A 13,466-nucleotide genomic window follows, 5' to 3' on the forward strand; every position below is an offset into this window, starting at 1 on the left:
CCCCCCATCCCGTGCCCATAGATTACAGACGTGGCCAATGGACTGAGTCTTGCTAATTGATTGGCACCAACTCTACTATCATTACGATGAATATACAATAATAGGTTTCGTCTGGAAGTGGGTCAGTACTTTCCTCTGTCAGTAAAAATGGAAAGAGCAGTTGAAGCTGGACTGACCCTGCATTGGGTGAACTTATCTGTCTCTTAAACAAGGATTCACAAGCTTTACATAATCGTACCCAGTGAAATGTACATAGTCTTTGCATTTTTTTGTGCAGACTCAGTGTAATGAGGCCTTCTGTCTCCAGCTGTCATTAGGATATTGCAGTATCAACACATCTCTTGGTCTTGACCTGAACAGACCTTATTTTTGCATGCACAACAACTCTGCTTAGGGCCTAGATGCTCTTTGTATCGCTTCTAAAATACAATGTAATTTCATTGCAATTTTTTATACAAGAGTTTACAGGGTTTTTTTAATTTTTCTATTGGCATTTCTCTCTGGTGTCCTTTAAAAAAGTCTAAGCAAGACCATCATACTGAAACAGGCAAAAAAAACCTGCTATCAAAGTTCCACTCCAGCGCTTACCTTTTTTTCAGCTCTTGTTTGGTGCTTATAAATCTAAGCTCCCAGCCCCCGGTTTTATACTCATGTTTCGGTGGCTTCACCTTTTACTGACGCGTATCAGGGCTGGGGTTTCTGGGCTGGCAGGCTACTCACTGTTTCCGTGGCTGATGTTGGCTGTGCTTCCAGGGTAGCTCCAAGGCTGATGTTGTCTCTAGATCTCCAGGTTCATTGGCCGACCACAACTCCTGCAGCTGACGGAGGTGCTTCTCTCGACTGAAGGGCTGATTGGGAGCCGCCGTCGTGGTCACCATCTTAGATAATGGGGCCAGGGTTTCTGGGACAGTGGGCTACTCACTGTTGCCGTGGCCGATGTTGGCTGTGTTTCCAGAGTACCTCCAGAGCTTATGTTGTATCTAGGTCTCAGGACATCTTGGCCACCTACAACTCCTGCAGCTGACGGAGGTGCTTCCCTCGGCTAAAGGGTTGTTTGGGAGCCGCCATTGCGGTCACCACCTTAGCAAATGGGGCTAGGGTTTCTGGGCTGGTGGGCTACTCACTGTTTCCGTGGCCAATGTTAGCTGTGCTTCCAGGGTAGCTCTGGGGCTGATGTTGTCTCTAGGTCTCAAGGGTTCTTCGCCGCCCACAACTCCTGCAGCTGCCAAGGTGCTTCTTTCAGCCGAAGAGCTGTTTGGGAGCCGCCATTGCTGTCATCAGCTTAGAAAATGTGGCCGAGGTCTCTGGGCTGGTGGGCTACTCACTGTTTCCGTGGCCGATGTTGGCTGTACTTCCAGGGTAACTCTGGGGCTGATGTTGTCTCTAGGATCTCCAGGCTTCTTGGCCGTCTACAAATCCTACAGCTGCCAGAGGCACTTCTTTCTGCCGAAGGGCTGTTTGGGAGCCAACGTTGCAGTCACCACCTTAGATAATGGAGCCAACTCTGCCACAGCCTCCAACTGTTGTCATGGGTCCCAGTCCTCAGAGACACTCTTCCACTTTTATAGGCTCCCAGGTCACCTCTCCTTGGCTTCTGCAGCCAGCTGAGTGACCCAGTCCTGCCAGGTACAATGGCTGCGGCCGCTACGTCATGTAACCCGTACCAGCGGCTGTCACTGGCAAGAAAAGGCTCAACGATCAAATCTCTGACCATCCTCCTCTGCTTGGAGAACAGAAAGAAAGAGTAAGTGTGTGACAGACATTAGCATAAAACAGTAGGGGACACGACCACCTCCTACACCCCAACCACTGTTTCAAAGAGTGACATGGACGGCACATAAAACCCCAAAAAGTACTTTTGTATTCCGGTTTTCTGGTGTATGAGCCATGACGACTTCCCTCTAAAGTGTGTTTTTGATTGCACTTTAGATTTCACAGTAATATCTTGTTCTAGTGTTTTGGCTACAAAAAAAGCTCATAAAGATGCCTTGAAATGCGTGACAAGCACCATAGCATTTTTCTGAATAATATTGCATGTGACAAGAACCTAACAGAGAATTTAGTGATCAGACTGCAGAAAGAGACCAGCTGCTGTGCAGCATAGAGCGCTAAAAACATAGCGTGATAGCTAGAAGACTTCTCCGTCCGGAAAACACGTAGGGGACACATCAGACATCAGGGCAGAAAAAATCCAGCACTAACTTTATTACAGCACACTAAGAATACATGAAATAACTGGTTACATATGTTGGACCTAATCAATCTATTTTTTTGTAATCTATGTTTTGCTTATATAGCGCCATCATATTCCAGACATTATCATCACTGTCCCCATAGGGGTTCACAATCTAAATAGATCCATAGCCATAGCTGATCAAAGATGTGGACCTAGATTACTGTAGAATCACATAAGCGGCTTTTCCATATATTTTTAGTGTGCATCAATAAAGGTGAGGTTTTATGAAAATCAGTCTTATTAGGAGAGCAGCAAAGTTTCAGCAACGATACTACAGGTGAAAGCAAGCCAAGTGCTTGCAACCAGAGCTAGAGTGTACTGAATAATATCACCAACACCAATCCAGGGAAGAAGCGGTATTTAAGCACCAAGATAATACTTATGATCAGCAGCTGGATGGAAGGCGAGCTCCTGCTGGGTCCTAGAGATAAAAGTTCAGCAGGAAAGCTACCTATACCAATGAATACTAACAGCAGGAACAATAGAAAGGTAGGGAGCATTCTGCACAGCCAGATGCTATGACCTTCTATTGCCAGAACCCACATAACTGTCTGTCACCCTTAACACACTTGTGACAATATGGGGCTGCTGGAGAAAGCAAAGTATGGTGGTGTGGCAGCATGGAAAATTAATGGATAGAAAGTCGAGCAGGTACACTGCCACGCCATTATAACAGGTATTAAAGTGCCACCTTCTAGTGATCGGTGAAAGTGCCCCCTTATGGGGATTGGTGAAAGTGCCCCCTTGTGATGATTGGTGAAAGTGCCCCCTTCTGGTGATCGGTAAAAGTGCCCTCTTCTAGTGATTGGTGAAAGTGCCCCCTTTTGGGGATTAGTGAACGTGCCCCCTTCTGGGGATTAGTCAAAGTGCCCCCTTTTGGGCATTAGTGAAAGTGCCCCCTTCTCGTGATTGGTGACAGTGCCCTGTTGTGAATATGTTTTCCAGTTTGGGGCTCCCTCTTGTGGTCAGTGCTGGCGGTGCAGTTGATGTGTGGAAAGAAAGCTACACACCTGTGGAGGACTGGCAATCAGGGTCAGCCTGGGACTATATAACTGAGTAGTTTTCTCTTGTTTCTTGCCGGTGGTCAATGTCTCCTGTGTGTTAAGGACATTCTGTAACCAGATCTGTTCACTACCAGAACTCCTCTCAGATAGGTGGTCTTTGTGCCTCTGCTGTTTGTTTTCCACTTTCTTGGTGTTTTTTCTGCTTTAATACTAAGGCTTAATTCCTATTTTGTCTGTGTGGAGTTCTTGGTGGAATGGGATCATTCCCTGTTGGGAGTGTCTGTATACTTAGCTTCATGATTCTGCAAGGTATTGTGTTTGTCATGCTTGGTATTATTCAGTCCCTCATCTGTATTAGTGTTTTTGGATGCCAGTAACATCTGAGTGCTGATACAGTGGGGGAGAGGTTATGTGACCTCAGGATTTTTTCATATCAGACGTGCTGGTATATATTAGGGTTTTTACGGCTGCAGACAGTTGCTCTTTCGAATCCTTTCCTATAAAGATAGTTTGGGCCTCACCTTTGCTGAATCTGTCTTTTCTGACTTTGTATTGTGTTTTTCTATATCACCGTAGCCTTTACATGTGGGGGGGCTATCTATCTATCTTTGGGGACTGCTCTGAGGCAGATTAGCTTTCTTATATCTCTATATATGAGATTATTTAGTTCTCTGGCTTTGTTGAGGCGTCCAGGTCATCGTAGGCACGCCCCACGGCTACTTCCAATTATGTGTCAGGATTAGGTCTGCAGTCCATTAAGTGTCCAGCCACTCTGTTACCGTTTTGGGATTCCGCATTTTTTTTTATCCTCCTCAGTCCCTGAATCATAACAGTGCCCCCTTCTGGGGATCAGTGACATTGCCCCCTTCTGGGGATTGGTGACAGTGCCCCCTTCTGGGGATTGGTAAAAGTGCACCCTTCTGGTGATTGGTAAAAGTGCCCCCGTCTAGTGATTGGTAAAAGTGCCCCCTTCTGGGGATTGGTAAAGGTGCCCCCTTCTGGTGATTGGTGAAAGTGCCCCCTTCTGGTGATTGGTAAAAGTGCCCCCTTCTGGTGATTGGTGAAAGTGCCCCCTTCTGGTGATTGGTGAAAGTGCCCCCTTCTGGTGATTGGTGAAAGTGCCCCCTTCTGGTGATTGGTGACAATGCCCCCTTCTGGTGATTGGTGAAAGTGCCCCCTTCTGGTGATTGGCGACAGTGCCCCCTTCTGGGGATTAGTGAAAGTGCCCCCTCCTGGGAATCAGTGAAAGTGCCCCCTTCTGGGAATCAGTGAAAGTGCCCCCTTCTGGGAATCAGTGAAAGTGCCCCCTTCTGGGAATCAGTGAAAGTGCCCCCTTCTGGTGATTGTTGAAAATACCCCCTTCTGGACATCGGTGAAAGTGTTCCCTTCTGGGGATTAGTGAAAGTACCCCTTCATCTCAATGGTTGAACACCCACCCAATTAGAAGTAGTCTAAATGGAATATCCCTTTAAATGATAAAAAATGGTATGACGGGTGATTAATAGCACTGAATGATTTGGATAGGTTCAACTTTAAGAACTTCTCTCTTTTGAACAGATATAACAATGTAATTCTAATTGCTCTGTCTTGGAAACCTCTTATAACCCGTGTAGTAGGTATAGAACTGTCTCTTTTCTATAACTACTTTATTTTGATGATATTCCAAATATCTATTTTTGTCTTGGTCACTTCTTCTCCAGGTGAACAAGCTTGAAAGAGAGAAAAATCAAGAAATCCGCCAAATTCGAGAACACGAGCAGCATAAAAATATTGTTCTTGTGACAGAGCTAAAGGCCAAATTACATGAGGAGAAAATGAAGGAGCTCCAGGCCGTCCGGGAAGCCCTCCTGCGGCAGCACGAGTCCGAACTGATCCGGGTCATTAAAATTAAAGATAATGAGAATCAGAGGCTGCAGGCCGTGGTGAACGCTCTGAGAGACGCCGCCCCGGACAAAGTGAAGACCGTCCTGTATAACGAGGCAAAGGAGGAAGCCAAAAAAACCTTCGAGTTTGAGAAAATCAAAATGCAACAGGAGATTTTCGAGCTTAAAGGAGCCAAAAGACAAGTGGAGGAGGCATTAACTGTGGTTATTCACGCGGATAAGATGAAGGCTGCGGAAATAAGGAGCGTGTATCATTTACATCAAGAGGAGATCTCCAGAATAAAAAAGGAATGCGAGAGGGAAATCCGGAGATTGGTATGTGCCGAATATAAAATGCAAAATCAGTCTATTTTTTGTTTTGTTTTTACATTTAACACATTGGTGATACAGTTTTGAGATATAAAGAGTTTATGTTAAATTAGTTGTGCTTTTGAAACATAAAATATAGATACATACATTATCCAATATAGACAATTGTAATGCAATTATAATCCACTGCAGTAAGCATTTCTACCACTAGGTGGTGCCATTGAAAATTTCACTTCCTCTATATTGTTTGTTCAGATTCTTAACAGCGCACCGTGTGGTTAGTAGAGGGATTGCAAGCAATATTTTTCAATTTCACATTTTCACTGCCATATAAGATAATCCATTAATAGACTTATAAATAAGCAAATAAATTACATATTAATTTAATATCAATTAAGCAAATAATAAGCAAATAAATTATTTATTTAAATAATTATTTAAATATATTAAATGATAATTATTTAAATTATATATATATATAGTACAGACCAAAAGTTTGGACACACCTTCTCATCTCTAGAACAACTGTCAAGAGAAGACTTTGTGCAGCAGGCCTTCATGGTAAAATAGCTGCTAGGAAACCCCTGCTAAGGACAGGCAACAAGCAGAAGAGACTTGTTTGGGCTAAAGAACACAAGGAATGGACATTAGACCAGTGGAAATCTGTGCTTTGGTCTGATGAGTCCAAATTTGAGATCTTTGGATCCAACCACCGTGTCTTTGTAGAAAAGGTGAACGGATGGACTCTATATGCCTGGTTCTCACCGTGAAGTATGGAGGAGGAGGTGTGATGGTGTGGGGGTGCTTTGCTGGTGACACTGTTGGGGATTTATTCAAAATTGAAGGCATACAGAATCAGCATGGCTACCACAGCATCTTGCAGTGGCGTGCTATTCCATCCGGTTTGCGTTTAGTTGGACCATAATTTATTTTTCAGCAGGACGATGACCCCAAACACACCTCCAGGCTGTGTAAGGGCTATTTGACTAAGAAGGAGAGTGATGGGGTGCTACGCCAGATGACCTGATCTCCACAGTCACCAGACCTGAACCCTATCGAGATGGTTTGGGGGTGAGCTGGACCGCAGAGTGAAGTCAAAAGGGCCAACAAGTGCTAAGCATCTCTGGGAGCTCCTTCAAGACTGTTGGAAGACCATTTCCGGTGACTACCTCTTGAAGCTCATCAAGAGAATGCCAAGAGTGTGCAGAGCAGTAATCTAAGCAAAAGGGGGCTACTTTGAAGAACCTAGAATATGACATATTTTCAGTTGTTTCACACTTTTTTGTTAAGTATTTCATTCCACATGTTTTCATTCATAGTTTTGATGCCTTCAATGTGAATCTACAATTTTCAGAGTCTTGAAAATAAAGAAAACTCTTTCAATGAGAAGGTGTGTCCAAACTTTTGGTCTGTACTGTATTTATATATATATATATATATATATATATATATATACATGCATATATATATATATATATGGGTAATATTGAAATAATAATTGTTTAACTAATAAAATATTATTTACATAATTATTATTTAATTAATATATTAATTGTTGGGACAGGTGTAATATAATGTTATTTAATTGTTGGGACTGGTGTAAAGAACTTTTCAGAACTTTGCAGGTACAAATATTTTTCACAAGATCACAGCTTTGGATATATAAAGAGGTAAGAGAAGTTGGTTAAAAATGTTTTTAACTTTATGTAAGGTCAGATCTGGTATAGGACGCCATAAGTGCACTGCAGACTGGATAGTGTCCCATAAAGGGACCATGACCACTATTCCCAATGGGTTGTCTTCTTCATATGTCACGTCCATGTCCCAGTACAGAATATTTGAGTTTTTCATTTGTCACGCACAGCAGTATAGTGCCAACTCTTCAGCTGAGTACATTTCCGTCCATCCATTCTCATCCATGACCCCTCCATAAGCTCCTTTGCAGAATTCAAACCCAGCAGCGGAATGGATGGCGTGGATAAGAATGTGACCTGCGACCTTGACTCAGTTAAGTACCCGTAACCATCCTTGTGTTTACATATTGATGTTATGGAGATTGGTCAAAGGTCTACAGTTTTTTAATTTCATTGTTTTTCAGATGTCGGAAAATAAGAAATTGCAAAAAAAGAATAATCAAGGACGCAGGGTGAGACTGATTTCTGTAGTTACGCAGCATGTCAGTGGATCAAAAGAAAAAGAAGATAATTTACTGAAAATGAGAAAAACGTACTAATTCATGTTGCGTGCTATATACATATTGTAAATACAACACACTGTAGGAAAAAATGATATCATTACAAGTGTAGAAAAACATCCAGCAATTGCCATAGCCCCTCTCTTTTCTTGCTGTTAATATAACATTTAATCCATATGGTTATCTTTTCCTCCCTGCAATGATTGGCGTTTGCACAGTGCCTGTGAAATGCATTGTGCTGCAGAGTGCACAGTCAATCACTTCTCCTCTGCATTAAAACTCTGGCTGCCCAATATCCAACTCAACAGTCTGGAATGAGGTATGTCTTCTGATCACACCTGTACTGTCAAAATACGTGAAAATTATTTTTTATCTGATATGCTACTTAGCTGTCCAGTGCAACATTGGTCTCGTGCACCTACTATTCTTCTTGGGTGGTTTGGTTCTATGCTTCTTCTTGGGAGGTCAGGTGCACCTTCTATTTTTGTTCTTGGATGGTCTGGTGCACCTTCTATTCTTCTTATAGAGTGGTCTGATTCACCTTCTATTTTTCTTGGGTGGTTTGGGGCACCCTATATTCTTCATGGGCAGTTTGGTGCACCTTCTATTCTTCTTCTTGGGTGGTCTGGTGTACCTTCTATTTTTCATGTGCGGTTTGGCGGATCTTCTAATTTTCTTCATGGGTGGTCTGGTAGTCCTTCTATTCTTCTTCCTGGGTGATTTGACGCACCTTCTATTCTTCTTGGTGATTTGATGCACCATCTTTTCTTCTTTTTGGTAGCTTGTCTGGTTCACCTAATTTTCTTGGGTGGTTTGACACACCTTCTATTGTTCATCTTGGGTTGTCTGCTTCACCTTCTATATTGCTTGGGTGGTTTGGTGCACCTTCTATTATTCTCTTTTTAGCTGTTCTAGTGGACCTTCTATCTTCTTCTTGTGTGATTTGGTGCACCTTCCATTATTCTTCTTGGGTGATCTGGTGCACCTTCTATGCTCCTTGGGTACTGTGGTGCACTTTATATTCTTCATAGGTGGTCTGGTGTACCTACTATTCTTTTTGGATGGTTTGATGCACCTTTTATTCTTCTTCATGGGTGATTTGGTGAACATTCTAGTCTTCTTGGATGGTCTGGTGCACCTTCTACTCTTCTTCTTGGATGGTCTGGTGCACCTTCTACTCTTCTTCTTGGATGGTCTGGTGCACCTTATATTCTTGGGTGGTCTGCGCACCTTCTATTTTTCTTCTTGAGTGGTCTACTGCACCATCTATTCTTCTTCTTGGTTTATCTGGTGCACCTTATATTCTTCTTCATAGGTGGTCTGGTGTACCTTCTATTTTTCTTGGGTTGTCTGGTGCACCTTCTTTTCTTCTCCTTGGGTGATTTGGTACATCTTCTATTCTTCTTCTTTGGCATTCTGATGCATCTTCTATTCTTCTTCATGGGCAGTTGGCTCACCTTCTCTTCTTCTTCTTAAGTGGTCTGATGCACCTTCTATTCTTCTTGAGTGGTTTGGTGCACCTTTTATTCTTCCTCTTGGGTAGTCTGCTACATCTTCTGTTCTTCTTTTTGGGTGATTTGCTGCACCTTCTATTCTTCTTGGGTGGTCTGGTTCACCTTCTATTCTTTTTCTTGGGTGCTCTGGTGCATCTTCTTTCCTTTTTCTTGGGTGCTCTGGTACTTCTCCTAGCCTTCTTCTTGGGTGGTGTGGTTCACCTACTAGTCATGCTGTCCATAAAGCTCCTCCCGTTCAGTGGTTGACATTGTTGGCTTCAGTTGGGTTAGAGTTGTCTGGCTTGAAAGGCTTAGTATCATTGCATGTACTTAACAGAGTTCCTCCTGCAGTTTAGACCACCCCAAGCCCATTACATAGAGATCAGCTGGCCATCTAAGGCTGGTTTCACACTACGTTTATTTAACATCCGTCCCTAACGTTTTTTTAGCGGAAAAACGGATCCAGTGCAAATGCGTTTTCACTTCAATGCATTTGCAATGGACTCGCGTTAACATGCGTTCACCTGCGTTTGCGTGCGTTATAGTGAGGATCCAGCGACTTGCAATTTTTTAACATCTTTCAAAAACGCTACTTGTAGCGTTTTTGAGCTGCGTCCAAATACTGCATGTCACCGGATCCTGACTAAACAGCACGCAAACGCAGGTGAATGCTGGCATGCTGATAGACAGGATCCTGCTTGCTCTACTGAGCATGCCCAGAACCAGTCTCGCGTGATCTGTCTCTGTCTCCTCCTCCCTCCCTCACCCTCTCTCTCTATCTCTGTCTTTCCCCCTTCCTCCCCTCCCTCTCTCTCCCACCTGAGAGCTGCGGACACTCGTAACAAAGGTAAATATCCAAAGACAGAAGAAAAAAATCAGCTCACCGAGTTGCTGTGGTCCGCTGTATATCCAGGGCTGCGCACGGAAGGCTAGGCTGCCATAGAGGAATCAGAGAAGAAAAATTTCCAGCGCGGTCCAAGTTCTCATATAAAAAGTCATCTTTATTGATCAATCCATAAAAATAGGGGTTTACAGGCGGTCAGCAAGATATAGCATAGATATTATTCAGACCCCACAAAGCTACGCGTTTCGACGTGAGTCTTAATCATGCTTTGGGGAGGAAGGGATGTCGGCTTCCTATATCGTATAACACACACCCTCCCAAATTAAAAACACATGTTTTCATCAAGGGAACTTTCACAATAGAACACATCACATTATAAGGGTATATGCACTGCGGTTTTTCCATAGTGAAAAAGAAAAAAAAAAGGAGAAAAATGCAGAAAGAATGAATGAAAAGGGAAACGAAAAAGCAGAAAAATAGAGGAATAGGAAAGAAGAATGAGAAGAAAAAGAGAAAAAGAATAAAGGAAAAGAAAGAAAGGAAAAGAAAATGGAAAAATGCTAGTGAGAAATTGGAGAGGGTTAAAAATAAATAAATGGTAAAAAAACATGACATATAAGGTAAATATCGCGTAACCACTTCTCTTAGTTACCCGATGTTTACGTTGGTTACGTGTGCAGACAGCCCTGCTCCTAGCAGCTGCAGACACTCGTAACCAAGATAAATATCGGGTATCCAAGGCCGATGTTTACCTTGGTTACCAGCGTCTGCAGCTGTCAGAAGCCGGCTCCCAGTCTAGTTCCCCTCACTCCCGATCACATGACTCCAATGCCCGCCCCTAAACATCCAGTGACAGGATCCTGCAAAATAACACATGCGTTTGCATGCGTTTTTAGCTGTAAAAGCAGGATCCGCTTTTGCAGCAAAAAAACGTTCCTGACGCATGTTAAATAAACGTAGTGTGAAAGCAGCCTAATGTGAACAGCAGTTACTTTAGCAACAGATGATGTTGGTGAAGAGAAGGATCTGACGTATTGAATTTCCATAATCATTTTTTTTTTATTTGGCACGGAGCCTCTTTTTTTGGCACTGGATCTCTCATAGAAAACAGAAGAGCTCTCAGGTTAGTTGAGCTTTCTTGTGTGTTAAGGGAGTTGGGAGAGATAACTTTCAGCTAGCTTAAGCCTGCTCAAGACTCTGTGCAAGTGTGAACACAATGTCTCAGTGCATATGTGGGATTTTAAGCTTGAAATCATTAGCACAACTGAAGGCAGTGCTGTCAGTCACTAAAGGGGGAAGAACAAGGTGGGCATGTACTGCACAGAACAGAAGCGAAGTAGCATGACAGATAAAAGATCATTTTCTGGAAAAGTAGAGCACGATTCTTCTCAAGGCAACATACGCATATTGTAGCGCCGGTATCCCTGTAGGGAAGCTGACTTACCACTGCCGCTGCGTTGCATCCTCCCCCCAGCTGTGCTTGTCTTCCTCCCTCTTCCCCAGGCTCCCTGAGAATGTGCTTAGGGAGTGCATGCGCACACCAGCCCTCCTCTTCAAGGGTCGGTGCGCCATTTCTCGGAAATGCCTCTTAGCCTATGGCTGAGAGGCACTATGTATTTAAGGCACCCTCCCAGTAAGGGAAAGGTGTAACGCCTGCCTGGATCCACAGACTCAGATGGGCTGTAAAGGGGAGGCTAGAGGGAAGCCACTCACCAAGTAGGACCCCCAGAACCCTGAAACCCTTTAACCCCTATACAGGGATTTTGAATTACATAGGACCCTGGAGATCACTACCTGTGGAAGGCTGCAGTCCGATGAGAGTAGTAGTCAGGCAGGGTCAAACCAGGAATTGCGGAACAGGGACAGAATCGGCAGGCAGTGACGTAGTCAGCAAACGTAGCAGAGGTCAGATCCGGGTCGGGCAGCAAGGTACAAAAACAGTAGGCAGAAGGGTAGTCAAAAACACGCAGAAGACAACACAGGAATCACCAACAGAATAGGACATAACAGGAGCCAGGAAAATCAGAACTATATCTGGCAGTAATCATGTGACAGGAGGGGAAATAAGAAGGGTGTGGTGTCTTCCCATTGGCTGTAGCTGAACGCTGGCAACTTCAGCTGGAAGACACATGCCACCCACAGTCAGCCAGCGGTACTGCAGATCCCAAGCTAACCCAGCCCAGTGGATGATCGGAGCCTGCGCCCACTGGTGCTGCTGGCATCAACTTCTCTCCCATCACCAGCACCATCCACGGCAGGAACACGGCGTCGCCTGGCGATCGGAGCAGAAGTCGCTGGAGCAGACTCCGGTGGTGATGTAACAAAAGGCCTGTGCAACATCCTTAGTTAGTTTGCCTACCAGTCTGCTAGCTAGTTGTCAGGTCCCAAGCTCCTGTCCCGTTATCCCTGTGTCCGTCACCTATACCTGTCTTCCCGTACCTATCTGTCTCTGCCATGCCCACCATATCTATTGGTACCCGCCTGCCTGTCGGCTCCAGCATCCCACCTGTGCCTCTATCTGAGTTTGTCTAATGTCCTGGTTCCTGGGGGTCTGCTGCCACAGGTCCAGACACTGCCCTGGGAGTGGTACCTGGTGTCCGCCTCATGGTAGGCGCTTAATTTATCCCCTCCCACAAATGGGTAAGTCCTGGTTTCCCCTATGGTCCAGTGGGTCCACTAACCCCTCTCACTGCCACTACATTGGCTGTGAGCATTACACATGTACTTAGTTCAGAACGGACTTTTGCCCTGTCAAACTCGGCCACTACTCCAATGGAGATGAGAACAGGACCAGCTCTATCTCACAGATGGTAACGACTGATGGACATGTCATAGAAATGTTTCAAGAAATCCCCAACCTTGATGGAAAACAGCAAGTAGAATAGAGTAGACTCCTAAGAAGACCATTTTTTACTGTTGCACCGGATAATTGTGCTATATTGAAGGCAGCTTATACGTTGACTGTAGAATTTACAATGTTTATTGCTTTTCCTAGAAATCACCCAGGTTCAGTCTGTAGCCACAAAGCCATATTTTATGTTTAATCTCAAGACATCAAGGTGCTGAGATAACAAATTAAGCCATCTAAGATCCACATAAGTCTCCCACTCAGAGGGCAGGGACAGCTCCCCAGGCGGCTAACAAATGGTAGCCGTACCAAAGGCCTGGTGAAATAAATCACTGATGTTGATTTGGCTGTCACGGGGTACAGACTCCAAATAACAACCTGCCTCGTTATTTTCTTGTTTCGAAAACCTTTGAGAATTTCATTTAGCTCTTGTTAGGTGTAACTAGCTAATCAATAGATCACCGAGATACACACATACAATCACATTGGTCGGGCTTCTAGCAATTTTGTGTTGTTTCTTTTACATAATCGATGAGCTATAGAATCTATAGGACTAAAGTGTCTATTACCCAGATATTTCTGTTTACGGTGTGAACATTCCGTATTATAATGCTATACAATAAAGGTCTATCCATATATAACCATGTATATCCAT

The 13,466-nt window shown here is 44.0% G+C and overlaps 1 protein-coding gene across 13 annotated transcripts in view; it reads left to right on the plus strand.

Annotated features, from left to right (window-relative positions):
- Nucleotides 1-13,466, plus strand: part of JAKMIP3 (Janus kinase and microtubule interacting protein 3) — a 326,613-nt gene that overhangs the window by 120,193 nt on the left and 192,954 nt on the right. For 7 of the 13 annotated variants that reach the window (XM_075348482.1, XM_075348483.1, XM_075348486.1 and 4 more), the window contains exon 3: nucleotides 4,941-5,438. In XM_075348482.1, coding sequence (XP_075204597.1) covers nucleotides 4,941-5,438 — 498 coding nt within the window. Of the gene's footprint in view, nucleotides 1-4,940; nucleotides 5,439-7,530; nucleotides 7,579-13,466 lie in introns of all 13 variants that reach the window. The other 6 variants (XM_075348478.1, XM_075348481.1, XM_075348484.1 and 3 more) reach the window with 1 other exon arrangement.

The sequence above is a fragment of the Anomaloglossus baeobatrachus genome, chromosome 5 (genome assembly GCF_048569485.1).
Source record: "Anomaloglossus baeobatrachus isolate aAnoBae1 chromosome 5, aAnoBae1.hap1, whole genome shotgun sequence".
Lineage (NCBI taxonomy): Eukaryota > Metazoa > Chordata > Amphibia > Anura > Aromobatidae > Anomaloglossus > Anomaloglossus baeobatrachus.